The 25,659-nt window shown below is 37.7% G+C and overlaps 2 protein-coding genes across 8 annotated transcripts in view; both read left to right on the top strand.

The window, feature by feature from the left end:
• Positions 1-22,686, top strand: part of FGD6 (FYVE, RhoGEF and PH domain containing 6) — a 99,821-nt gene extending 77,135 nt beyond the window's left edge. For 2 of the 3 annotated variants that reach the window (XM_010962734.3, XM_010962735.3), the window contains exons 12-21: positions 406-474; positions 1,012-1,095; positions 1,869-1,948; positions 7,832-7,934; positions 8,414-8,560; positions 9,404-9,506; positions 11,250-11,377; positions 15,280-15,408; positions 16,371-16,519; positions 18,617-22,686. In XM_010962734.3, the coding sequence (XP_010961036.3) occupies positions 406-474; positions 1,012-1,095; positions 1,869-1,948; positions 7,832-7,934; positions 8,414-8,560; positions 9,404-9,506; positions 11,250-11,377; positions 15,280-15,408; positions 16,371-16,519; positions 18,617-18,653 (1,029 nt within the window). In that variant the 3' untranslated portion in view covers positions 18,654-22,686. Of the gene's footprint in view, positions 1-405; positions 475-1,011; positions 1,096-1,868; positions 1,949-7,831; positions 7,935-8,413; positions 8,660-9,403; positions 9,507-11,249; positions 11,378-15,279; positions 15,409-16,370; positions 16,520-18,616 lie in introns of those variants that run through there. The other variant, XR_006727501.2, reaches the window with a different exon arrangement.
• Positions 22,687-23,948: 1,262 nt separating this feature from the next.
• Positions 23,949-25,659, top strand: part of NR2C1 (nuclear receptor subfamily 2 group C member 1) — a 36,856-nt gene continuing 35,145 nt past the window's right edge. For 2 of the 5 annotated variants that reach the window (XM_010962742.3, XM_010962740.3), the window contains exon 1: positions 23,951-24,205. The gene's annotated coding sequence lies outside the window, so the exon portion shown is untranslated. Of the gene's footprint in view, positions 24,217-25,659 lie in introns of all 5 variants that reach the window. The other 3 variants (XM_010962739.3, XM_010962737.3, XM_010962736.3) reach the window with 3 other exon arrangements.

Below are 25,659 nucleotides of genomic sequence, written 5' to 3' on the forward strand. Positions count from 1 at the left end.
TTTAATGTAAAAGAGGATTATAAGGGGAGGGAGAAAATTGGTATTTTGATGCTCCTCACAGAGCACAAAAGTGGCCAAGGGGATGAATCCAGGAAAATTACAAACTGCAGTTGTCAGGATGTTGGCTGTGCCTCAGGATCAAGTGCACGCTTGGTCAGTTACATCTCAGACCACATGGTACTGGGGCTCAGTACTGGATTTATGAAACTCGGCTGGCTTATCCAATTCCTAAGTGACTTAAAGGACTTAAAAAGAAACTATGACACTAAAAAGTCACAAGGAAACTATGTCCACCCATCCCCTACAAAAATAAATTCTGGGAAAAGGAGGTTGAAAAGGAAATTATATGTATTTTGTAGTTGTATTATGACGGTAGTACTAAATGTGTTTTTTTGGCTGAATCAGGTATTTCTCAAAGAGGGAACTCTGATGAAACTATCTCGGAAAGTCATGCAGCCCCGGATGTTTTTCCTGGTAAGTGGCCACGTGTGTTTCTGTTGAGTCCAAGGCAGGAATAATTGCTTAATGAAAGGAGATGTTTGTTCATGACAGATAAGCTTAGCACATTCAAATAGCAGTTATATTGGGGGTCTCTGAGTGGATGTATTGCTTATTTGCATTTCAAGTATAGGAAACAAAGTCTTATGATGCATAACTAGAAATTTACTTCCTTTTTAAATTTAGTTTATTTCACCTCTAATTTGGAAAAATTTATTCAATCTATTATTTGTTTCAGCATATTGTAATACCTTAGTGGGATTTAGAATTCACAAAACATTGAATCTGTTACAGAATTTGGACAGAAAGCACCATTTTCTAGAAATTACTTTTTAGTAATACTCTAATAAAGCATTCTAGGTGGTTCTGGTTTTATAAGCAGAACATAAGTATTTTATTCAGAGTGTTTTAAACAGAGAGGTAATATTGTTCCTTTATTCCTGTGTCTTATCAATACCTTTGTAGCTGAAATTTGTTTCTTTCCATTGTCCTATGAAATGTTTCTACTTTCAGTTTAATGATGCCCTGTTGTATACAACACCAGTACAGTCTGGGATGTATAAACTGAACAACATGCTCTCATTGGCTGGAATGAAGGTCTGTGCATCTGTTAGAAGATACTTTCTTTTTACCCTAATATATTTAGAGAAGGAGCTCTAAGATAATCATCTTTCTCACATCCTTATCTCTTCTCTTTCCATGTGTTACTGTTTATTTATTCATTTTTGAGGTCATTTGTTCCCTCATACATTAATTTAGTCGTGAGACATTTACTGAGAACTACTATAAACAAAACATGTTATCAGTTGGTGAAAAACACAAAGATGAATTGAAGTGTGATTCTTTTTGTCTCTACCTCTGCTGCAGTGCCCCCAGGAACTTAGCAACTAGTTGGGAAGCCAATTTGCAACACATGAATACCTATAAAATAGATAGTAATAAATATCACTATAAAAGCGCAGTTAAGGTTTGTGGGAGCTCCGAAAATAAGGAACATGCAGCTTTTAGTGGGACATGGTGGGGATTGGTGGCAGCTAGGAAAGAGGGAGAACTGAGCAAGTCTTTTTGGAGGAAGAGCCAAGGGTTACAGAATAGGTCACATATGGCGGTGCTGAGGTGTGGGGAAAGGCAGTCCAGGTAAAGGAAATAGTCTGACAAAAGCCTAAGGGTGGGGAAGTTGGGCCTGTGTGTCTGGATGTATTTAAATTTGTCTGGAGCATAGCGCAGATGAGGAAGAGTAATGGTGGATCAAACTGGATCCAAAGATGAGGGGTGATGTCAGCAGCCAGGCATCGGGCAACTTGAGCTGTGCTTCAGGGATAAAATTTTCAATGGGATAAGTCTGCTTAAATTGGTTTGCTTTCCTTCAGGTTGGAAAACCCACCCAAGAGGCATATCAGAATGAACTAAAGATTGAAAGTGTAGAACGTTCCTTCATCCTCTCAGCCAGGTATATTTTAAAAATATATATAGATGAACATTTGCCAGTATTACAGGGTCAGACAGCTCCAGCATTTTTCACATTTAGGTTAACTACCAGACTTATTATTTTCTCCTTCTTTTCTTTCCTAATACCATGCAGTTTACTCTTGATTTGCCACATAGGTAAAATGTCTGTGAGCCGTTGCCATTGTGTGCTAGAAGCACAAAGGTAAGAATGTTCCTGAATAGAATGATAATGCTGAGAAGGGCGCTTTGCTGATCTTTTTTTTTTTTTGCAGGGGGGAGGTGTAATTAACTTTATCTATTTATTTATTATTATTATTATTATTTTTTAATTTAATGGAGGTACTGGGGATTGAACCCATGACCTCGTGCATGCTAAGCATGCACTCTACCACTGAGCTATACCCTACCCACTGATCAGTTTTTTAAAGTGAGTATTTCAGTTCTTTTTACAATGATACATAATGTTTTTAAAAACATATAGTGCTTTGTAGTTTACTAGGAAGTTTTCACGTAACATTCAAAGTTATAGTAAATCCCTGAGGTAGGTGTCATTAAAAATAAGGAAGGCTAAGTTACAGAAAAACTGAGTTGCTTTCTTAAGGATACAAAGCTGGCCAAGAATAGAATAGAAGATCTTTTGCTTTTAAACCTATTGTTATTTATGATACCACATTGCCTCAAATTGGAACCTGCAGTGACTTATGAAAGTGTAAATCAAAATATATTACCGTAATATAAATCAAGGAAACCTGAAGCTGTATGACTCATACACATATATTATTGAGTTCTTCGCTGGGTGGCCAAAGTGGATGTGTGGCAGGATGTGTCTGGTGAAAGGAGAGACACCAACAGCCATAGCTTGATCTGGATAACGAGTCTGGGTGGCTCTCAGACCTAGCCTTCGATGCAATAAAATTAGCAGCAGACACTTATGTAGTGCTTACTTTGTGCCAGGGACTATCCTAAGCACTTTCTATGCATTAATTCATCAAATCTTCACAACACCCTTTCAAGGTAATTTGCTACTACTATACCCATCTTATGATGGAAAAGCCAACAGCTATTAAATAGCAGAGCCAGGGGAGCTGAAATTTGAATCTGACGCTAAAATTCATGCTTTTAACCATTGCAATGTTGCCTGTGTCCCTGGATGTCAAGGACTCAGACCAAATGTGTGGACTTCCTAAAGTCAGAACACAAGACTAGCTCCCTGGTTCATGTTACTTTTCTTGAAGTGGAATGGCCCCTGCTGCCTGACTTCAAATCTCAGGCTGACAGGAAAAGACAAATTCCTATGTTCATGGTTTGTCAGATGCTTCCCAGCTACCAGCCAGAGCAAGCAAAGTTCCGTCTGGGGCAGTGGGGAGAGGATACCTGAAGCATCCTCCAGATCAGTATTTGCAGAGCGAAAGTAAATCCTTGGAACTGTTCCCTTTTTTTCCCTTTCTATTCTTTCTTTTCTTGAGTTTGAACAAAAGTGCAAAGAACATCAAGTTAACCTATACATCAGGCTCTTGGCAAAGACTTAAGTTTGGTTCTTAAAGTCAAGAAGGTTATTTTCAAAGATCCAAAGAGGAAATGCCTATAGGAAAATTAAGCTTTCAGTTACACTTATGTTTCCTAACTGAAAATGTGCTTTGGTAAGAAAACAAAATTCTATTTTATTAAAGATTAAACAATTCAGCAAATGATGGTAAATCTTTCTTTCTTTGATTGCCTATCAGGTAAGTATCTGGATGTCTCATGTTCTTTCAGATCAGTTTCCTAGACCTTAATAAGGTTATTGGATTTTTAGGTGTGATAGGAAAGCATCGAGGGGTTTTAAGCTAAGTATTGGGGTGATTTAATTTATATTTTTAAAAGAACGACTGTCTACTTTGTAGAAACTACAGAGACTAGAGTAGAAGGTGGAAGACCAGGGAGGAGGCTGTAGATGATGGTGTCTGGACTAGAGTGGTAAGAAACGGTCAAATCTGGTGGAGCCAGTAGGATTACTGATGGACTGAACGTGGGGTATGCAGGAGAAATGATAAAACTGGAAAGTTCTTCATAAAGGAAAAGTAAATTTCCAAGGGAGTGTTAAGGTGGCATGGAAGAAAGGGAACAAACACATACTGAATGCAACTTGTGTGCCAGGCTCTGCTTCTGAATTCCCCCAACCACTGTGAGTCAGGTGCTGTATAACATGTAAAAAGGGCCTAAGAGGCCTCTTGTGATCTGATTCTGATCTGCCTCACCAGCCTGATCATTCACTCTCCTTGTCACCAACCCTACCAAGGCATGGCATGTTCCATCAGCATGGATCTGCTTATGGTTCTCCATGCATGCCAGCCAACTTCACAGCCTTCTGCCTTGCATGGGTGGCTACCTCTACCTAGAATCCATTCTTTCATTTAGTAAATAATACGGAGCCTCTCCCCTGGGCCAGGCATTGTGCTAGGCATCAGGGTACAGTGGAGAATCAAAAGGGCCTTTCTTTCCCTGAGCTTACATTTCGTTAGCAAAGACATAACACGTAGCAAATATTTAACACAATCAATTGTCAGTATGATTACCCCTTAAGTAGTACACAGGAAAACTACCAGGTGCTATGAGGCTGTAAAACAAGGGACCCCGAGTAGGTTTGGTGGAGAAAGGACAGTCAGGGATAGCTTCCCTAAAGGCCTTTGTCTGTTGAGTTATGAAGGATAAGTAGGAGCTGGATAGCCAGATGGAGAGAAAAGGAGGAGGCTCCTGGCCATTGGGAACATGTGCACAGAGGTCCTGAAGTGGAAAGGGACATGGCATATTCAGAGAACTGAAAGGCCAGCATGTCACGAACATAGAGAATGAGAGGGAGAGAGACCCGAGTAAGCCTGGAAGGACAGGGAGAAAGATTATGCAGAACCATCTTGTGGATTTTGGTCTCTAACCTAAGAGCCACAGGAAACCACGGAAAGGTTTATACAAGGGAATGATGTGATCATATTGGCATTTTTAAAAGAATATCTGGTTGCTGTGTGGGGAATGGTCGGGGAGGGGAACTGAAGAAGATGATGAGTAATTGGTTATAGGAAATGAGAGACAGAGAGAGAGACGTTAAGAACGAGTCTCCAGCTTGTACCGTGTTTTGGGTAGTGGTGCCATTCACTGTGATAGGTGACACTGGGAGAGGTGTAGGTGTGGGGGAGAAATCGGGAATTTAGGTTCACATGAGCATATGGAATGTGAGGTGCCTGCGAATCTTGAGAATGGGGTCATCAAGGAGGCAGTTTATGTGAGGATCTGGATGTCAGAAGGAAGCCTGGACTAGAGGCATATATTGGGGAGTCATCAGCTTAGAGATGATGACCAAAGCTAGGAGACTGACTGAGGGTGCACAGAGAGACTGGAGAGTTCCCTCTCAAACTCCTATAATTCTTCCAGTCATACCCTAGTCATCACTTCTGCAAAGCCTCCCTTGCTACCTAAATAAGGTAATTTACTACTTCTATGATATATATCTACCTTACATTTGTTGTATCATATGGTAATTACTTGTTTTTATGTCTCACCTCAGTTAGATGTGAGCCCTTACAAGTGAGGTGTACTTTGTGTCATGTGCCCAGTTCATGGCTCAGTACCTGGCCCATAGACAGCTCCCAGTAAAATGAACTGAAGTGACATGGCCTTTGGATGTCAGCATAACATCCTGCAGTTAACACAAGAAGTAAATAATGTGGCAAAGTCTGACACACCAGAAATCCCTTCTTTTGGAGAGCTTTTGCCCTTAGACATTCTTTGCAATCAGTGGGGAAATGGTGCTTATTTAATGCAAATTTGCTTTCTGGTAATGTACACATTCCATAAAGAAAAGAATACTTGGTTTAACTGTGTTTGATAGAAGGAAGATGCTGATTCTTCTGCTAACCATGTCATGAAAGCAGAGCTAGACTGCCTTCACACGATGCTGCAGGCAAATGTGTATGCTCTGTGAGAAATGTGTTATCAAGAGCTGGTAAACATTGTTTTGGCAGAACCCCACACAAGAGAGAGCCAGGAATGATTAAATGAAAGAACAACATATGTGACATGATTTGCACAGTCAAATCACATTTCCTATGCTCCCAGGGCTCCAGGAAAATCAGACAGCAATCCTCAAATTAGCCATCTGCCTCTCTGTTTTCTGTTACCTTTTCCAGTGAAAAGTTGGGGAGGGAGAAAGGGCGGGTGGACAGTAATATTTTATGAATGTTTACTTGGAACCTGAGCCTATGTTCTCATAACAGAATTCTTCCAAGAACAGGAACAGAGGCCGGAGGTGACATGGCAGTGATGGGTTCAACCTTTAGCCACACTTGGGTCTGATACCAAGTCATCATTTAGTACAGTCTGTTCTCTAAAGCAAATTAATCTAACAGTTTGAATCCTGAGATTGCTTATCTGTAAGTAGTGATAGTCGTAAATGTGAAATAAATGGCAGCTAGCTGGGGCAGTGATGGTAGAAGAGTGGAGGTAACTGAGGCAGGTTTTGTTTGGTTTGGAGAGATAAGGGCTGTTCCTATTTTATTTTGGTTTTGGTATATAATGAAACTTTGAAAAATATACTAGTTTTAAAATTTTATTTGTAAACTGGATTTCTACCTTTTATATCCTTATGAGTCCATATTCTAAAGGGCACTTAAGCCATTCAGTAGGAAGGTACATTTCTGAGAATGATTATTATGGGGAAGGTGAGTGGTTTTTTAAGTATGTCCTTGACATCTTCTGGATTCATCAAAATATGCCTATTTGTATCATTATTTATGATGGAATTTTTAATTTTAAAAACATTATTTAAGAAGTTCAAGTATACTTAAAATTAGAATGAATCATACAATGAAACTGCGTATTCAGTTACCCAGACTCAAAGCTTAACAAGATTCTGCCACAAATTTTCCTGTTTTCTAAAGTACTTTAGAACAAATTCCAGATATCAGGTCATTTCAAGCCTACTTTAGTATGCTTCTCTTAAAAAAAAAAAAGAACATTTTCTTACACAATCACATATTATGATGATTTTATTTTATTATGATAAGAGTTTTAAATTGATTATTAAATAATCTGTGTCTCTCTGTACAAACACACACACATACACACAATACCTAAAACGTGCTTCACACTCCTGAGCATGCAAAACAAAATGTGCTGATACCAGTGATTGAGTTACCATAGAATTTTTTAGAGCGAGGTGTGGTTACAAAAACGCAGCACAAGAATGCCTTTTCTGAGCAGGCTTTTCCCCTATTTGGCCCACTTCCATCTACATTCAAATCACATAGCTCCTGATGAACTGAGGGTAAGAACAGAATATGTGACGAGCTGAATAGGAAAAGAAGCCCTAATAACCATCGAAGGCTCTTTCCCTCATTAACCTATCCTTAAACATCTGTCTGTGACACCAGAAATATGCTTCCTTTACTCCAGTGCCCTTTCTAGATATTTTTAGTAATACTCAGTAACCTAAAAATATTTACTATTCTATGCTTTAAATTTGGGTTTGAAACTTGATTCCTTGGAATATTTTTAAATTCTCGGATTATATCTCAGGAAACTCCTTGGTTATATAAATAATCATAATTATTACTTGTATGAATAGCCCTTAAATCAAACAAAAGTACCTCCAACTTTAGGAGACTTCAAAAGCCATTCAATAGAAAGCATTACTTTTGGAAAGAAAAAAAGCATTGTGTTTGCTAAAATGCCATGTGTTCCCTAGTGCTTGCTGTGACTATTTGTACACATAAACCTCAGAGTTGTTGCCTGTGACTGGCATTGTTGGAGGGTGGAGGAATCTGTTGCCATGGAAGAAGGAAAAAGAAGTAAGAAAAAGGCCAAGGATAAAAGCTGACAGCTGGTTGATAGAACCTTCTTTTGCCCCCAACAGTTCTGCCCCAGAAAGGGATGAATGGCTAGAAGCGATTTCCAGGTCAATAGAAGAGTATGCCAAGAAAAGAATCACGTTCTGTCCTACTAGGAGTCTTGATGAGGTATTGTCTTTTCCTTCTTATTTTGTTTTCAGTGCATTTCAATCAGTTTTTACCCTAAAGAAACTTTTCTCAGGGGCTTAGAAAAGCAACATGTGTTTAACAGAAGGCTTTTGAGGTGTGTGTACAATTTCAGAGCTAAATATTCCTTCTATTAATGTCTAACTGCAAGTCTATGATAGCATATAGTGCAGTCATATTTTTTCTAGTTATAAAACCTCATTGTAGAATATTTAGGAAATGCAATATAGTTTAAGGAAGAAACTAATCAACTGTCATTGCACTACCACAGGCATCTTTTTAAGTTAATTTTGCGCTAGAGGATTTTTCGAGTGTAGCTATCAGTGCTTAGCATCCTGAGAACATGAAAAATATCATCCACATGTTTAGTGATACCATCAGCAATGAGCCACCAGTATAAAAAGGCTTAATGCTGGAGCAGTCAGTGTGCCTAGAGATAATCAGAAGTCATTCTTCCACAGGCAGACTCAGAAAATAAAGACGAAGTTAGTCCTCTTGGGTCCAAGGCTCCCATCTGGATTCCTGATACTAGAGCCACAATGTGTATGATCTGCACAAGTGAATTCACTCTGACCTGGAGACGACACCACTGCCGGGCCTGCGGAAAGGTTGGAGAGGATAACACTTGTCTCCCTTGTGATCTGTAATAGCTCCACACTGTGCCTAGCAAGGAAGCACATTTCTCCTTGGAACCACTGTAAGGGGAGGTAGGGGAGATACTGAATCATGGATGGTATCTTCTCTAAATATTTAGGAATGAGGCAATCTTGTTAGAGAACTTACCCTTCTCCAACCCCAAGATTACTTTAGAATGTGAAAAACAGAAAATTTTTACTTTTAAAAAACTAACACATTCACAGTTAAATAGATGCTCACATTTATAGATAATTATTGAAACTGCATTTATTTAGATACTAAGTATTTAATAGGAGGGAACTTTCAGTGTTGAAGTTATCACTAGTGTTTCTACATCTTCATGACCTCATTAGTAAAATGAGCATAGTGACAATAACAATCAGAGAGTTGCTGTAAAGATTTAACAGATTTTACTTAGAGAGCATTTAGTACAGGCCAGACACATAGAAAAGGTACAGCAGAAGTGTTCCTGGTTGCAGCAGTGATGATGACAATGGTGATGAAGACGATGATGATAAAGGCAGCTAACATAGGACTTACTGCACGCCAGGCACTGGTCTAAACATTTTGCACACATGAACTCCTTTAGTATTTTATTTTATATAATAAGTACTCGGTAATAATCTGTGGCCTCTTCATCTTCAAGTGTGGTATTGTGTGTGAGTTCACTACGTGTCTGAGCTCCATTGAGTTGTTACTGAGACTCAGTGACTATGAAAACGTTTTGAAAAGTAGACAGCACTATAAATTGTAACATACCAGATGGTTTGGATACAAAGATTATTCTAAATGAAATAATTCCAATGTGTTTGCAGATTGTATGTCAAGCTTGCTCATCAAATAAGTATGGCTTAGATTACCTGAAAAATCAACCAGCAAGAGTATGTGAACATTGTTTCCAAGAACTGCAGAAATTAGGTAATATACAAGTAAAGATTTAACTGAAAATTTCTTTATTCCCTAGATGCTTTCAAACAATGTTCTAAAAGAATCATCTTAGGCACATTAGCAATATGATTGGTGGATACTTAACTCAAAATATTAAGTGTTTTGCTTTCTTAACTTGGTTAAGCTTTCTTAGCTCATATTTTGTGGTAATTCCAAGAGAGATTGGACTGAAACTTATTTTTACCCTGAAAACAGTTTTGCTAAGAATACTAATTGTAGAAATGTAATCACAGGATGAAAAACTTAAAACAGTTACAGAGGAACTTTAGCTTTCAAGTAATTTTGAAGCTTCTAGTTTCACAACTGTGTGCTCATTACAAATCATTTTTAATCTATCAGTAAAGTAATGCTCTATGGAAATATACTAGGTGGCACTTTGTTAGCCTTATTCTAATCACTTTGATTTAGTAAGGTTTTGTTTTACATCTAAATGTGCAGCTTTTCACCAAATACAAAATGATAAATCTTATCTACCTGTTCATTATCTGCAAATATCCATCCCTGCAGTTAAGATGAATGCAGCTCAGGTCTACATTTTGGGAAGAGATCATTAGTTAACTTCCTGAGACCTGTAGGATCTAGATTTTTAAAAAATTATCCTTCATGCAGATGAAGATAGCTTTTCATCAGCAAATGAGAGTATCTAAGTGAATCAAACTAGATGGCATGCTATTTCAGAATCTAGCTACTTATAGAGGAATAAATAAGTATCTGTATACATTTTCCAAGAAGATACACCTATCTAATCATTTGCCACCCTTATGTTCCAACCTTTGTTCTCTGAGTATATATAATACAGGCTCAAACATTCAAAATTCCTTTTTTGAATTCTCCTCCCTCATCACCCACACCCACTTGGTCAGTAAATCTTGTCAAATTTATCTTTGAAAACCTGTCTTGCTCTTGATTTCTTCATCTCAGCCATAATAAAGCCTTCATTATCTTCCATCTGAATTACTGTCCTAATTTCTGAACAGGTTTTTCTGCTGAAAATTCTTCCTCTTCCCTACTGCTAGATTTATTTTTTAAAATTCGGTCTGCTCGTGTTACTCCCCAGCCTAAAAGGCCTAAAAGAGAGTCCTTAGATCCAGCCTTCTTATTTTTTTTCTCCAGCCTCATCTCCAAATAGATGATCTAATTTCATACCTCTGTGCTTTTGCTTATGCTGACTTTTCTTCATGGAGTGTTCTTCTTCCTCTTTTTTGCTTGGCAAACTCCTACTTATACCTCAATGGCCAACTCAAACCTCTCATTCTTTTCTCAGCTTTCCCTGAACCTCTGCAGTCAAAATTAATTACTTCCTCATTTTGTCTGATAGTCCCTTTTCTAGTACTTTGTTCACTGTAATATTTGGTCATGTATCTGGATACCAAATGCTATTGTTAGTTTTTTTGTTTGTTTGTTTTTAAGTCAGGAGGGAATTTTTATTTTTTTAAGTTGTTAGTACACTAACCTGTTTCAGAACTCTAAAGGCACAAAAAGGCAATCTTTTCATAGGATTTGCATTGAAAAAGTATAAAACCTTAGACAGTGGATCGTCTTCCTCCCACTCTACTTCCCACCATTTATCTTCTTTTCCCAGAAGCCTCAGTGTCATAAATTTCTTAAGTATCCTTCCATGGATATTTTATGCAGCAATGTTTATTGATTTGGATTAAACTGAGTTGCAGAATGCTTGCCACTGGTTACATAAGTGTACCTGATTTGTTTTAGACCACCAGCACTCCCCTAAGACTGGATCTCCCGGAAATCACAAATCTCCTTCAAGTGCCTTATCATCAGTCTTACATAGTATTCCATCAGGGAGGAAACAGAAAAAAATCCCAGCTGCTCTCAAAGAAGTAAGTATTTCCATTAAACTTGCAACCTGATAGAGGCTGAATTATTCATATGCTTATAATACACTGTTTTTCTTTCATAAAGGAAGATGTCATTTCCTGCTACTATTAAGACATGCATTTTAATACTGGTGATGGATGTGGCTGAGGCCTCACTACCTTGCTTGGTCTCACTTATGACCTGAGTCATTTAGAAAATGGCTGTTGAAAGGTTTGCAGAACCCTTTATAGCAATGATAGAAGGTAAAGATAACTTGGACACACATGAATTTTTAAAATTACTTTGAGGAGACCCCTTACCAGACGGAAGAGGTCTGTAGAATATTTGGGGCATTTTATTAGCATTTACTCACCTGTATGGCTTGATTTTTGTAGACATTAGTTGGTTATATATATACAGCTGATATCACAGATAGTGGGTTATTCTTCCTTTAAACTTAAAAGAAAAATTTTAAGTGATAGTAGCCTGCACAGTTAGACCTGCCACTGGTGTCAATCTGCAGGCATCATTGATACCCTATTCCAGTTCCTCAAATTGAAGTGTTCAGTCAGCCAATGTCAAGAGATCAGACAGTAGTTTCTGGTTACTCCTATTTCGATTAGTTTATTAATTAGTTCCACCTGTGCTAGTTTTGTGTCCAGGAGTGGTGCTATGGAGGTGTCCTATCATGGAAAGTGGAAGCAAACTCTAAAAATTTGACCAAGATATGTTTCTTTTGTAAAGTTGAGTGTATTTCATCTCAGCAATTGAAATACTAGAAAGTGATTTATAGCCAATCACATGAAATAGTAAGAGTACAATTTACAATGCCATGTTTCTTGCCAAGTTTCTTGTGGAACTGGTCATACCAGCTGAGTGAATACCTCTGAAGTTTACCTGTTCCATGACTCAGTTCCTGAATGTAAACACATATTCAGGAACTTAAAGGTTCTTAACCAACTGAAATAAGTTTCAGTTCTCTGTAATTTTTCACCTCTCCATGCTGAGGTAACAGTTCATACATATAATTCTTACACATGCTCCCCTCTTCAGTCTGAACTCCACAGCATTGGCTACAGAAACTCTCTATGATCTATAGACTAGACTCAACCTAATTCCAGTCCTGTTTTGTACATCTTTCTACCCAGCCACACAAACAGGTCTTGCACTTTCAAACCTCTGCTTCCTGGCTACAGCCACTGCTCCCTTTACTCCATCGGTTCTCAAAGTGTCCTCCAGAGCAGCAACAGCACCACCTGGGAACGTACCAGAAATGCAGGTTCTTGGGCCCCTCCCAAGCTGTATGGAATCAGAAACTAACAAGCATTCTTGGTGATTCACTTGTAGGCATACTACAGTTTAAGACCCATTGCTTTGCTTATTTGTGGTTACACAGGGGAAGTAAATTTTTCCAGTTCAGTGCTGCAAAAGTCAAAGTGTTCTCAGAAAGCTGTTTTTCTTCTTTTTAAAAAAACTTGAGGTGAAATTAATGTAACATGTAATTAACCATTTTAAAGTATATAATTCAGTGGTATTTGGCGTTTTCACAATGTTGTGTAACCAGCATATTGCTCTAATTTCAAAACCTTTTCATTACCTCATAAACACACCCTGTGTCCGTTAAGTAACCGTCCCCATTCCCCCTTCCCTCTGCCTGCTGGCAACCACGAATCTGCTCAATGTATTTGCCTCTTCTGGATGTATCATATAAAAGGAGTCATACAATATGTGACCTTTGTGTCTGGCTTCTTTCACTTAGCACAGTGTTTTTGAGATTCATCCAAGTTATAACATGTGTCAGCACTTTGTTTCTTTTTATGTCTGAATAATACTGCATCGTATGTATACACTACAATTTATCCATTCATCTATCCATGGACATTTGGGTTGTTTCCACCTTTTGGATACTACAAATAACACTGCTGTAAACATTTGTGTACAGATTTCTGTGTGGCATATGTTTGCATTTGTCTTGGTTGTATACCTAGGAGTGGAATTGCTTGATCATATGGTAATTCTGTGTTTAACTTTTTGAGGAATTTGGAAGTTGTGTTTTTATTCCAGTGACGTTCAATACATTTTTAGAAATTCCTTTTTTTTTTTTTTTTAACATTTAAAAAAATTGAAGTATAGTTGATTTACAATGTAGTATTAGTTTCTGGTGTACAGCATAGTGATTCCATTATATATATATTCTTTTTAATTATTCTTTTTCATTACAGGTTACTATAAGCCACTGCATATAGTTCTCTGTTATAGTAGTATAGAAATTCCTCTTTTGTGGAATTATGTACCCTCAGTACCCTCAGTAATGGCAGGCTATGTCTTTTGAGTTGGATTTGACTTATTTTTTTAATAGTGAAATCATTGGAAGGAAAGTTTTGTGAATCATGTGCTTAAGCTGGTTAACACCAAGTTTTTTAAAAAGATGATAGAGGACTATGTATGGCTATTCAGTATTGTGAATGTATGATTAATAAGTTAATTATAAAATATTCCTAAAGAAGAATGTACAAAATATTTTGGGCAATGACAGTAACACTTAATGTAAGTACATAGTAGTATCCCAACATAACTACATTTTAGGAGAAACCTCTTTTGAATGTAAACATTCTAATTTTTTTTTAAATTACTTGATAGTTTTATGCAAGCATGTTATTTCTGCATACAAATTTACTTGCACTTAACAGATATTTCTAATTTAACATTAGATACAAATTTTCCACTAAACAATTATCATCCTTTTCATGAAATTTATAAGAAATTAATACAATTACTACATGATTAAAGACATACTTTTAAAATTCACAGAGCCCATCTCTATTAGTTTTCTATTGCTGTGTAACAAATTATTGCTAGTGGCTTGAAACAACACACATTTATTATCTCGGGAGCTTAGATGGGAATCTCTGCAGGGCCACAATCAAGGTGTTGGCCAGTGTTGAGTTCTCATCTGAAGGCTGACTAGGGAAGGGTCTACCTTGCTCCTAGAGGATGCCCTCAGCAACTTGCCACATGGGCCTCCCCAAATGGCTGCTTCTTCAAAGCTGGCATGGTGGAAAGGCTCTAGAGCCAGCCTGCTAGCAAGACGGAGTCTGATGTAATGTTAACACACTCAGGGAAATGATATCTCATCACCTTCACCATATTCCATAGGCTAGGGGCTGTCACAGGTCCTGCCCACAGGAGATGGTGCACCAGTCTGATGATCAGCAGGAAGCCACCCTGGGAGTCTGTTCATCATGTCACCAACAAGGCAGTTCCTAAACTTGGCTCTTACATCTCAATTTTTCCTATATTTAAAAAGAGAAAGAAGTTTCAACTGCTGGATTGTAGTCACTGAATACTACCTTTTACCTAGAGATTAAGACATTGTCAGCCTTTTATGAAACAAAATAGGTTTCTTTTCTTTCAGGACAAAATTTGGAGAGCAGAAACTGATCCTTAACATCACCATTAATAATAGAATTTTCTATTTACTTTTCTGTTGATATAGTTTTTAGAAGTCCAAAAATTTATTTTAGGAACAGAGGTAAAGGTTTAAGTAATTTTCCCTAACACTCCAAAGTAAGAGGAGCAATAAACATATACAGTCCCCAAAATACAGCTTTCAAAAGGCATTTTTGACCTTTGGAATTATGATTCATCTCATGGCAATTCAGAAAACACAGGTGTATCCACAGAGAAATACATACGTACAAGCACAGTTAAACCAGGTAAAATTCTGGAATTTCTAAAAGGAAAGGTTTTACACTCATGGTAATGGCAGTATTCAGTTTGTACGGTAGCAGACTTTGAAAATAAACAGTTTCATTCATTATTATGGTTATTGCTTTCAGCACCAAAGATCAAAAGCAATTTTATTATTTAAAATTTATTTTTTGTTTGAAAACCATTAAACTGTGTATGGGGTTTGCTTATCTAGGTATCAGCAAACACAGAAGATTCTTCTATGAGTGGCTATTTGTACAGATCAAAGGGCAATAAAAAACCCTGGAAACACTTGTGGTTTGTCATAAAAAATAAAGTGCTATATACATATGCTGCAAGTGAGGTAAGATCTGAAATTTAAACATGAGTAATTTGGGGGTCTTATTTTATAATGCTACTTGGAAGTAATTACAGTGTTTGCTTAATCTGTCTATGATTTTTGTTTCACTTTGCTTTTGGAGGAGGAGATGTTGTTATTTTTGACATGAACAGTGTCCTTATTTTGTACCTAAAGAGCTCTTACTTAAAAATGTTAGGAATTTTCCGTAGTATTAAAATGTAAGTTTTGGGGGTGTCATGTGACCACTGACTACTAAAGGCAGAGGTTCTTTTTCTTTTTTTTTCGGTGGGGATAGGTGGGAGGTAATTAGGTTTACTTATTTATTTATGATGGAGGTACTGGGAATTGAACCCAGGACCTTGCGAATACTAAGCATGCGCCCTACCACTGTGCTGTACCCTTCCCCCAAGGCAGAGGTTCTTATCCTTTCTGCTAAGTTCTCTTGGATGACACTCCCTTGACTATCCCCAGGTTGTACTGATCAGGTATCAGCATAGATAAATCGACTTTGTTCTGGGTTATAAACAATTTCTGGCTGTTGGTTCTAATACTACCCTTTTCTCCTACCTGACCATCCTTTGTTCCAGCATCCTATGAAAACCACTTCTCTAGGGTCCAAGCTCTAATTTAGTGGGACTGGGGGATATCACCTTTCTAGAGCTATATTTTCTGCATCCACAAAATGAAAGTAATGTAATTACTTACCTCTCTTGGTTATAGGGAAATAATATGAAATTCAATGGACATGAACACATTGAAAACTATCTAGCACAGTGTCTAGCTCATTGGGTAGCTGGAGTGGGGCAGCTCAATTAATACTGTTGAGTAAATGAAAAATGAATAAGTTGCTAGAATTACCATTGTTTTATCTATGTGTATAATGAAATTAAATTAGAGCTATATAGATCAAGAGTTTTCAGATCTGAATTTAAAAACCCATCTCCCTTTGTGTCTTTGTAAATTAGGACGTGGCAGCATTGGAGAGTCAACCTTTACTAGGATTCACTGTCACTCAAGTCAAAGATGAGAATTCAGAGTCTAGAGTGTTTCAGCTACTGCACAAAAACATGTTATTTTACATATTCAAAGCAGATGATGCTCACTCAGCTCAAAAGTAAGTAATTTAGGCATATTTATCATACATAAGATTTCAAGTTGGTACTTTAAATGAGTGATGTTTAAAATAACCTACTTTTGTGCATGAGAACAACTAAGAATTTAAATCAGAGATCCAAATTAGAAAGACTTAATGTATTATTCACACTCTTTAGAATTGTTTTAAAGATAGGAGAGAGTATCTGAAATACTTTCAGGAGGCAGAGGGGAGAAGAAAATAGGTAGTTCTGTCCAAAATATTTTGTGTGCACATGACTCCGAGGAAGCAGCATGATGCTACTCTGCTGAAAGGAAGGGAAGCTGAGGTATTTGACCTCTCCTCCAATGAGGTTAAGAATCTTCTCTTGAAACGTTCTAGGACTTTGGCAATCCAGTGATTCAATTGTGCCACGGAACAGCAGGAGTTTAAACAGCTGCTTGCTAACTTACTTCTTTGGGGAAAAGGTCAAACACATTAAGAGGCTCCCATGCTGTTCCCAATGACTGAGTAGAAGGAAATGGATATCATTTTAGATGAAAAAGGCTGAAACAGTCTCTTCAAAATTCCAACAAGAATATTTATTTAGATGTCATGAGGTGGCTTAACATAGAGAAGCATATCTCTGAAATCAAGCTCCTTTCTGAACAAAACAGTTCGGTTCACCTCCCTTTCATCTGATTTTTCTTTTGGCCTCATAAAAATGTTAGTTTTTGTTTTCACTAAGAGATGCTCATGTTTTCTATTTCAACAGGCTTAAAAAGTACATGTAGATTAAAAAGATTGATTTAAATAAGCAAGGCAGTTAGAATTAATATGCCAGAATTATGTATGTTCTTGAATATTAATCAGGTAGTGTTACAAAAATACCCTATAAGACTTTTTTTTTTTTTGGTCTATGTTAGGATATCTAGCCATGGTTAGCTGCTCCTCCAAATAATTTCTTTTAGGTAAAAAAAAAATTTCTTTTAGGTACTGAAGAATATTTTAAAATTATGACACAAGTATTTTTTTCTTTAAAATTACTTGGATAAAATAGTAATTGCCCTAATATTCTGTTAGATACTATATTTCTCATCATTTTCATCTGTATTCACCATCAAGCTGATAAGCTTTTGAATATACATCTTTTGCTTATATCATTAAATTAACAAGATAGAAATCCCTTCAAGACAGAGTTGAATGTAGTTGGGTGAAAGGAATCAGCTTATTTGTAATTTAGAATTAATACAGGCTAAATTATGTTTCTCTTTGAGCTTATTATTATTATCATATGGGTTGCTCTATTTAAACATTACAAAATAAAAAATATGTTAATTTTAATGGGAACTTATGACTTTAACAGTCTTATAATTATGGTATAACATATGCCATTTGCATTTTAAATTTAAGTTTTTAAAATTCCGTCCTAAAAATTTGAGATAAATCTGTTATAGGCCACTTTTACTAATTAAAGTGAGTGATTTAAAATGTTCCTGGTAAGTTCAGAAGCAATTACAGTACTAGGGAGGTACAAAGAAACTACCTACAAATGTTTTTTTGAATAACAGTAGCTGTGTATGTTGTCAGATAAAACTTTCAAGACAAAAGAATTTTAGAAAGACTTCTGTGAAACTCTGAGACACTTTTATATTGCAAACAAACTTTAGATTAACTGAGCATACACCACTAGATGCTAGATTCCCTTCCATTGAAAATATTAAAACAGGTCTAGACTATAGATGCCCAAGGAATCTCAGTTTCTTAGAATTAAGGGATGAGGAGATGGGGATAGAGCTAGTGTTCCTAAAGGCAGAAAAGGGGTTGAAATAAAGGCCTTTGCAGATATATTCACTTCCAAAATCAATTAAATGGGATCATTAGGACTTCATAGAGCTCTTACATGAAATGGCCCCTTCCTCGTGCCTCATAGAAATAAGAGATGTACTTTTCAGGCCAAATTTGGGTCCAGATTACCAAATAAAGGGTAGTTCCATATGTACAGAATTCTTGTTTGCTCTAGAAAAGACCTTAAATATAATGTTAGGGTAATTGGATGCACAGACACAGCTATTACCTATATTGTCTTAACATGTATTGGATGATTGCATTTTACGAATTAACAAATTTCTCTTCTAGGTGGATAGAAGCATTTCAAGAAGGCACAATATTGTAGCTATATTGGTCTCATCTCCTGTATGATTCCAGAAGGGTGAAATTTCATCAGAATAGAGTAAATGCAGTGCAAAAATTTTATAAATGAACAGTGCCAAGATAAATCCAACCAAAATCTTCATCAAAGAAATTATTTTGTTAGGTATAAGGTATTTTTTTAAATGTCTGTTTTTCATATATGTTATTTATTAAACTTATGATGTTTACTAAATGGTCAGAATTATTTCTGAGAGTGACACTGAATTCTAAAGTACCTTTACTTTAGAAAACAGAAAACTTTTTTTATCTTATTACTGTATACTGTATTAACTATTTGTGACACAGTCTGTTCTGTTTTCTCAGTGTGTTTTACAGTGTTAAATTGTAATATTCTCACTAGTGGTAAATATAAAACACACATCAAGGAGCAAACTTCCATGCAGTGTTTGATTTAGAAATTATGATTATAAAACTGCTGATGAAAAATGCATGTCTTTGAATCAGTCAATTTAGATGAAGTTTTGTATCTTTTAATGGAAAAACACATGGCCAATTTCTACCTCAGTAAACTGTGAAATTCCAGTAAATTATCTAAAATATTTCTACTGTTATGTATATCTTTTGGCATGAGATAATGTCACATCATCAAGGAATTATAGAAAAGGGATAGAATCTGAGTTTTTATTTAACTGAACTTTGAGCAGGAAAAAGGATGTTTTCATCTGTAGGGGAACACAAGTAATCAACTCTATGGCCTTTACATTAAGTCTAATCTTTTTTTTAAAGCTGCCAATTCAAAACAAACATAAATGTATTATTTCTTTAAAAAGCAAAACATGGCAAGCATTATATTACATAATGTCCCTTGCTGCTGTAAGTATTCTGAGCCCAAGTCAGGTGGTATTTGCATCTAAAAAGAATGTTACATTTCCTCTAATATTGTGAATTAAAAAATGAACTGGAATTACCATATTACAAAAGCACAAATTCTAAAGCCAGTATTAGATGAAACTGTGTACTGTTCATTTTAATACCACTTTGTGTTATGTCTTCCCTGGTAATTAAAAAAAAGGTTTTTTTTTCTTTAATCAACTGCCAGTGTACCTCATTAGGAAGGGTTTGTATTCCTAATTCTGGTGCACGTATTGTTTAACGTATGGACAATGTAGATTAAATTGTTGATTAGCAGAGGAAAAATGAAATTAACACTATGATGAAAGCCATTCCTGATGTTGAGAATGTACATTTATTGATTGAGCTTAAACTAAATATAAATTATCTTAAAAGGCCAGATTATCCATAAAATAGTTCATCAAAGGGCACAAGAAAATTCCTTTCTGCTTTTATATAAAGACTTTCCTAATTCAGTATGATATTTATGGTTGCCAAGAGCAGTCCTGGGTGCCTTTCTGAAGCCTTTTGAATGTCTGTTACAGCACCAGGGTCTCTACTAGATCTAGAGTTGGTTGCTATAGTTTTTCCGGCTGTTGTTTGCTTTGGAATCATTTTAAACCCTCACACAATCCTCACATGCTATCTCCCAAGTCTTTCTGTCACTGTAGGTAAACTAACACTTCTTTGCAGCTTATTAATTTTAACCAAGATAGCATAAATAAGGTTTCCGTGTTAAAAATCCTCCAGTTTTTAGTGTATCCTTTCTGGAGACCAAGGTTATGCCTTTTATATAAAGTGTTTCCTTCTGCTTCCTTGGGACTAGCATTTCACAAAAGAAGTTTTTTGGCATTCTTCCCTCCTGTTTTTGAGCTCTCAGCCTTCTTACTACAAGGTTTTTGGTTTAATCAGAATCTAAAAATCATCAGCCAAGGCTATTCTATCTTCCAACAGTTGACCAAATCAAGAACCAGTTAAATACTTAAATACAAGAAACACGGCACAAACTTCTAGTAATTCCACTAATTACATGTGGAACTCATGTATGATTGTGCTAGTTATTTTTTTTAAAGCCGCCAGTTCAACACAAACATAGATGTATTATTTCTTTAAAAAGCAAAATATGGAGAGTATTGTATTACACAATGTCAGAAGAGCAGTTATAAAGCCGAGCCCAAAAGAATGCTGAAAGAAACCTAGACAAGAGATGCCACATTAAACTAGAGGAAGGCTGGCGTTCTTAGTACATGTCTCCCACAAGTGTTCCCCCTTTATCTGTGGCAGATGTCACGTAGAGGACCCTCCAGAGTCTAGGAAAACGAGAAAGTTTATCTTTGGCATTATCCCACGTTTCTGAACCTCCCTCCAACTTCTTTTCCCCTGTTCCCTAATGTACCCAGTATTTTCCTATTGTTCTTTGCCCAAGATAATTAATTCTCTCTTTTTCAAGTACAAGCTTGATTCTTTGACTATATGGTAGCATTTCTTAAAATGAGATCATCAGAGAAACCTTTGTTTAATGCAACGCTGTAATGAAACAACTAAGTGAAGAAGACAACTTTAGAGTGTAGTTTTGTTAGCCAAATGTATAATTTTTTTGGTTGGTAGAAGATATCCAGAAATAGGGAAGGCCTGCTATTTAGTAATTTAGTTAAAACATAAATGTTATCACAGTATATGGTGATATGACTTGGAGTGTGCTTTCATTATACTCGGTTTTTGAAGTTTGAGATCCACTGTAGTCAAATGTAGTCACTGGGACTTCCAGAGAGGTAAATCCTATTTCTCTTTTAATACTGCACACTCCTTAAAGACAGATACTATATATCATATGTATTAGTTTTTCACAAAATACCTACCCTGTAAGACAGTCTTTTAAGAGAAAATACTTGTTGAGGAAAGTAAGGACAGGATTCTTGCCATCTACACCTCAAACGCAGCCCCCAATGTGCCCTCATTATAACTCAATCTTAGACCTACTCTTTCTAACATTCTGCAAGGCTGATTTGCAAGTACCTTTTGGATGTCTACATGAATCCTTCTTAAGCATTTTAAACTTAACATGACTGAAATTTAACTCAGTTTCTTTCCATTCAAATCTGTTTATTTTCTTCTGCAATGGAAAAACACCATTCTAGGCTCCAGAATCTGCCTCCGAGTATCAACAAGACCCTCTGCAAATATTCTCATATCCTCTCCGTCTTCATTGCTCTTCTGTTACTGCATCAGACCTAGCTCAAGTCCTTCTTACCTCTTCCTAATGAGTGGCATAACTTTTCTTCTAATTCCAATGCTGATTTTAAATGCTACAAGAGTCATCTTGTAAAGCATAGTTCTATTTTCATCCCTGCTCTTTACAACCTTTATTGGCTTCCCAGTGGCTTGGCATGCAACACTTTTCCTCAGGTATCATACACTGCAGCTAACCCCAACCCAACCTTTCTCTGTTCAGTTTTCTTCTTTCTCACCTCTTCCCTCACCTCCATTTCTGCCTATTTATCCAAGACTTCTCTGTAACAGTTGATCCTAGTCCGTCTCTCCCCTGCCCTCCAGACTAGATCTAGGCTCTCCTTCCTCTATGTTCCCATAGCCTTTAGCTCCTAAACAGACTTTCTTATGGTGCTTGTCACATTCGGTCCTTGAGGACAGCAACTGTATCTTGTTCATCTGAGATTCTCCCTCAGCATCTGGCAGAGTGCCTTGCCTGCACTGGACACTCAGTATTTGGTGAATTAATTAAATTAATTCAAATAGATCTCTCTCTCTTTTTGAGTGCTTCTAATACACAAATATTTTGGAGCCTGTGCTACTTCTAATGTTATTTCCTAAGGGAAAATATCTAGTAGGATTTTTTTTTTTTAAGATAAAGATAGTAGTAAATTTTCAAAAAGCCTCAATATCAAATTCCCTTTTTGGGGGGGGAAGGGGGATAGAAGGGGGCAGCTTTCTCTTATGTGAGTTGGTCACAGCATGCTAAAAATCAATCTTAAAAAACTATTGTTTTTTTAAATGACAAATTTCTAGAAACACTTTTCACTTAAAGTGATAATAGTTTGTATCTTATTGTCTATATAGAGATGTAGATCCTTTATAAATAGAGTACTAGCATTGTAAATAATGTTAATATGTATTATATTTATACAAAATAAATTTACTGAATCTACTTTTGGTGTGGTGATGTCTGTTTAAATTTTTATAGTCCTACATTTAAAGATGAACCACACTGGCCTGCTTTCCTGAATCATAATTAGGTGAATCTCTTTTTCACCCACAAAAGATATTCCCAAAATAGCTTCTACCTCCAAATTTTAATAAGTCAATTTATTGACTTAAGTGAATTAATTGGATAAGGGGGTAACCCCAAGTGTCATTATAGACATATATATTGGGCACTGAGAATAGAGAAAAGTTCTCAGATTTCCCTTTTCCACTGAACCTATAATATACTTTTTTAGCTTTCACCTTTGGTATCAACTTTAAGGATTTGGTCCTGAATTTGGGCGGATGGAGGAGGGGCTGCCTTAAAACCACCAACCACACAACAAACGATACTAAAAGGAAGAGGAAGACAAAAAATGAGGCATAAAACATATTTCCACTTGTTAGGGGTTGTTGCATGCCCCCTTTCTGTTATTTTTCCAGGTTCCAGAAAGAAATGACAGCGGAGATGTTCTTACCAGTGAACCTGTTTTTCCTGACTTGGGTTTCTGCCCTGAATCGGTGACTGCTTTTCTAGTGCCAATCAATACTAAAAAACATACTGAGGACCCCTTTAAAGTCCAAAACACACAGTACTTCGCCCAAAGTGGGCAGCTCTTTCAGTGCCTCACGTGGCCACGATCACAATGTGGTGTTCTGTCAGTGCCTTTTCATTTTGCAAATCTTTATCGACCATTAGGCATTGTCCTATAAATTTGGGAATACACCAGTGAACAAAAGACTAAAGCCAGTCTTCCGGAAGTTTACATTCTAAGGGATTATATTCTAGCTTCATTTAACTATTGTACCCATTTACTCTCAAGAGTTGATTCATTAAACTTTGCCTTAATATATAAGATTCTGCCCCAGCTTTTTAAATTTAAGTGTTTTTTTTTTTATATTTTATTGGGATCTAACGTTTTGTTAGTCTAACAAACCTTTTAGTTTAAGGTAAGAGCCTATAACAGAGCCCACTTTTCCACAAGTAAAAAACCGAACTGTCTAAAACTGGTTAGGTTATCTATTTTTGCTCAAATCTGAACAGTCTCAAAACTTCCGTTTAAGGACCGCCTTTTGCAAACAAGACGCTAAGCGCAGGCAGCTTCTGAAAGTTCCCATTAGGGTTGAGTGGCTCTGGAGGGGCAGTCTCCCTCCTTTACGATAGGGGGCAGCCGACTTTCAGGGGCTTAGTTCTTTCATCCCTCCACTAGGAACGTCACGACCTGCTCTCGCCGCCTCGTTACTCCACTAGTGCGCAGGCCCCGACGGGAGCGCGCACCGAGGAGCTGAGGGAGGGGTCACGAACTCTGACCCCCCCCCAAATACACAAACGCAGAAAGCTCCTTACCCCCATTTTTTCTTAACCCTCCCTGCTTCAGCTTTCTCCAACGTGTCTCTTCCCGGAGTCCCCCGCCCCAGCAGCCGCCGCAGTGGGACTGACCGGTCTACGCCCGGCACAGAACGTAGCTCGGTAGAGAAGCGCCGGTAAGAGCCGGGTGAGGAGAAAAGCGGCCGCACCCGGGACGGGGGCGGGGGGGTTTCTTTCCTCCAAATTGCCAACAGGCGCGCCCCCAGCCCTCCCAATAGCTTGCGGCTTCGGCCGGGAGAACCCGCACTCTGGCGGTGCGGCGGCACGCTGCTCCGGGTGGGCTGGGAGCTCGGAGAGCGGCCGGAGCGCTCGGGCCCATTGCGCGGGGCTCTGACAGAAGCCCAGGCCGTAGCGGGGCCAGGAGCCCGGAGAGGGGCCTGGGCGGCAGGCGCGAGAGGGAGTCCGCGAGCGGCTGGGCGCGCACCGCAGCCTCTCCCACGGCGCCTCTGACCTTTCACCTACAGGAAAAGCTTCCGTCTCGGCGCCGCCGCCTCTTCCCCCGCCTCAGGGAGTCGCGCGGCGCCGCCGCGGGCCCGGGGGGCGCAGCGTGGGCTCGGCCGCCGGCGGGACAGGGGAACGGCGGGCCTGAATCCCCTTCACCTCGGGGCCTCTTAACTAATTCTCGGGCTCACACAGGACCCACGGAACAACGCCCTCAACTTTCCCAACGAGTTGGGTGGGCGTGCGCTGCCTCTGGACCTGTATCTTTTGAGAAATAAAACGAAACAGCCCTGGGTCCTCACTGTACTGGGTATCTCCAACCTTCTAGTAGCTCTTTTGTTAAGAAACTCTGCCTCCAACTCCTGCAGATACCGTAGTTTTATGAATGACAAATGTTACCAAGTTGTAACCTTCACGAAGTAGGTTGACCTATTTAAAAAAAAATAGTAATAACTGGGGACAAAAAAATAAATAAATAAAAATAAAAAGACTTGAAATAAAGGCCTGTAGGGTTTTTGTGCCTCCGAAACTTGTAAATAGGCCTTCGACATTTGAGGGTTTTAAACGGTTTACTGTGTGGTTGGTTGAATGGTCGGTACATAATGACCGACCATTTAAATTTTGCTTGTATGTCAGTTTGGTAGATCTAAAGATATACTTCTATTTATTCTTACAAATAAGGGATCACGTGAACTGTAACTGAGTTCATCATTCTTTGTAGGCGACATTTCAGTCATTTTTTTAGGAATGGTTTTGAGGGAGACACAAATCAAAAGTAGCAAACATTACCCAAATATCTACTGTCTGTTTGCTACACAAAGAATATAATTCCTGCCTTTGGGAAATAGAAAAGACGAAAGAAACAGCATATAATAAAAAATTAATAGTATATCTATATGCCGTTTTTGAGACATATAGGACCCTCTGCAATCTCCTAAAATCTTTTATGAAAGCAATGGCCTGTCTCTAGAAAAATGCACCTTTACATAAAATTTTGCATACAATATTAGAAGTCCACAGAAGTCTGTTCTTGAATCCTAGTTAACAACCTTAGTATACACAGTAAATGCTGTACCCATCTAGAAAGATTGAATTAAAAACAAACAAAAACCCATTAGAACTGAGTCTT

The sequence above is a fragment of the Camelus bactrianus genome, chromosome 12, assembly GCF_048773025.1.
Source record: "Camelus bactrianus isolate YW-2024 breed Bactrian camel chromosome 12, ASM4877302v1, whole genome shotgun sequence".
NCBI classification, from domain to species: domain Eukaryota; kingdom Metazoa; phylum Chordata; class Mammalia; order Artiodactyla; family Camelidae; genus Camelus; species Camelus bactrianus.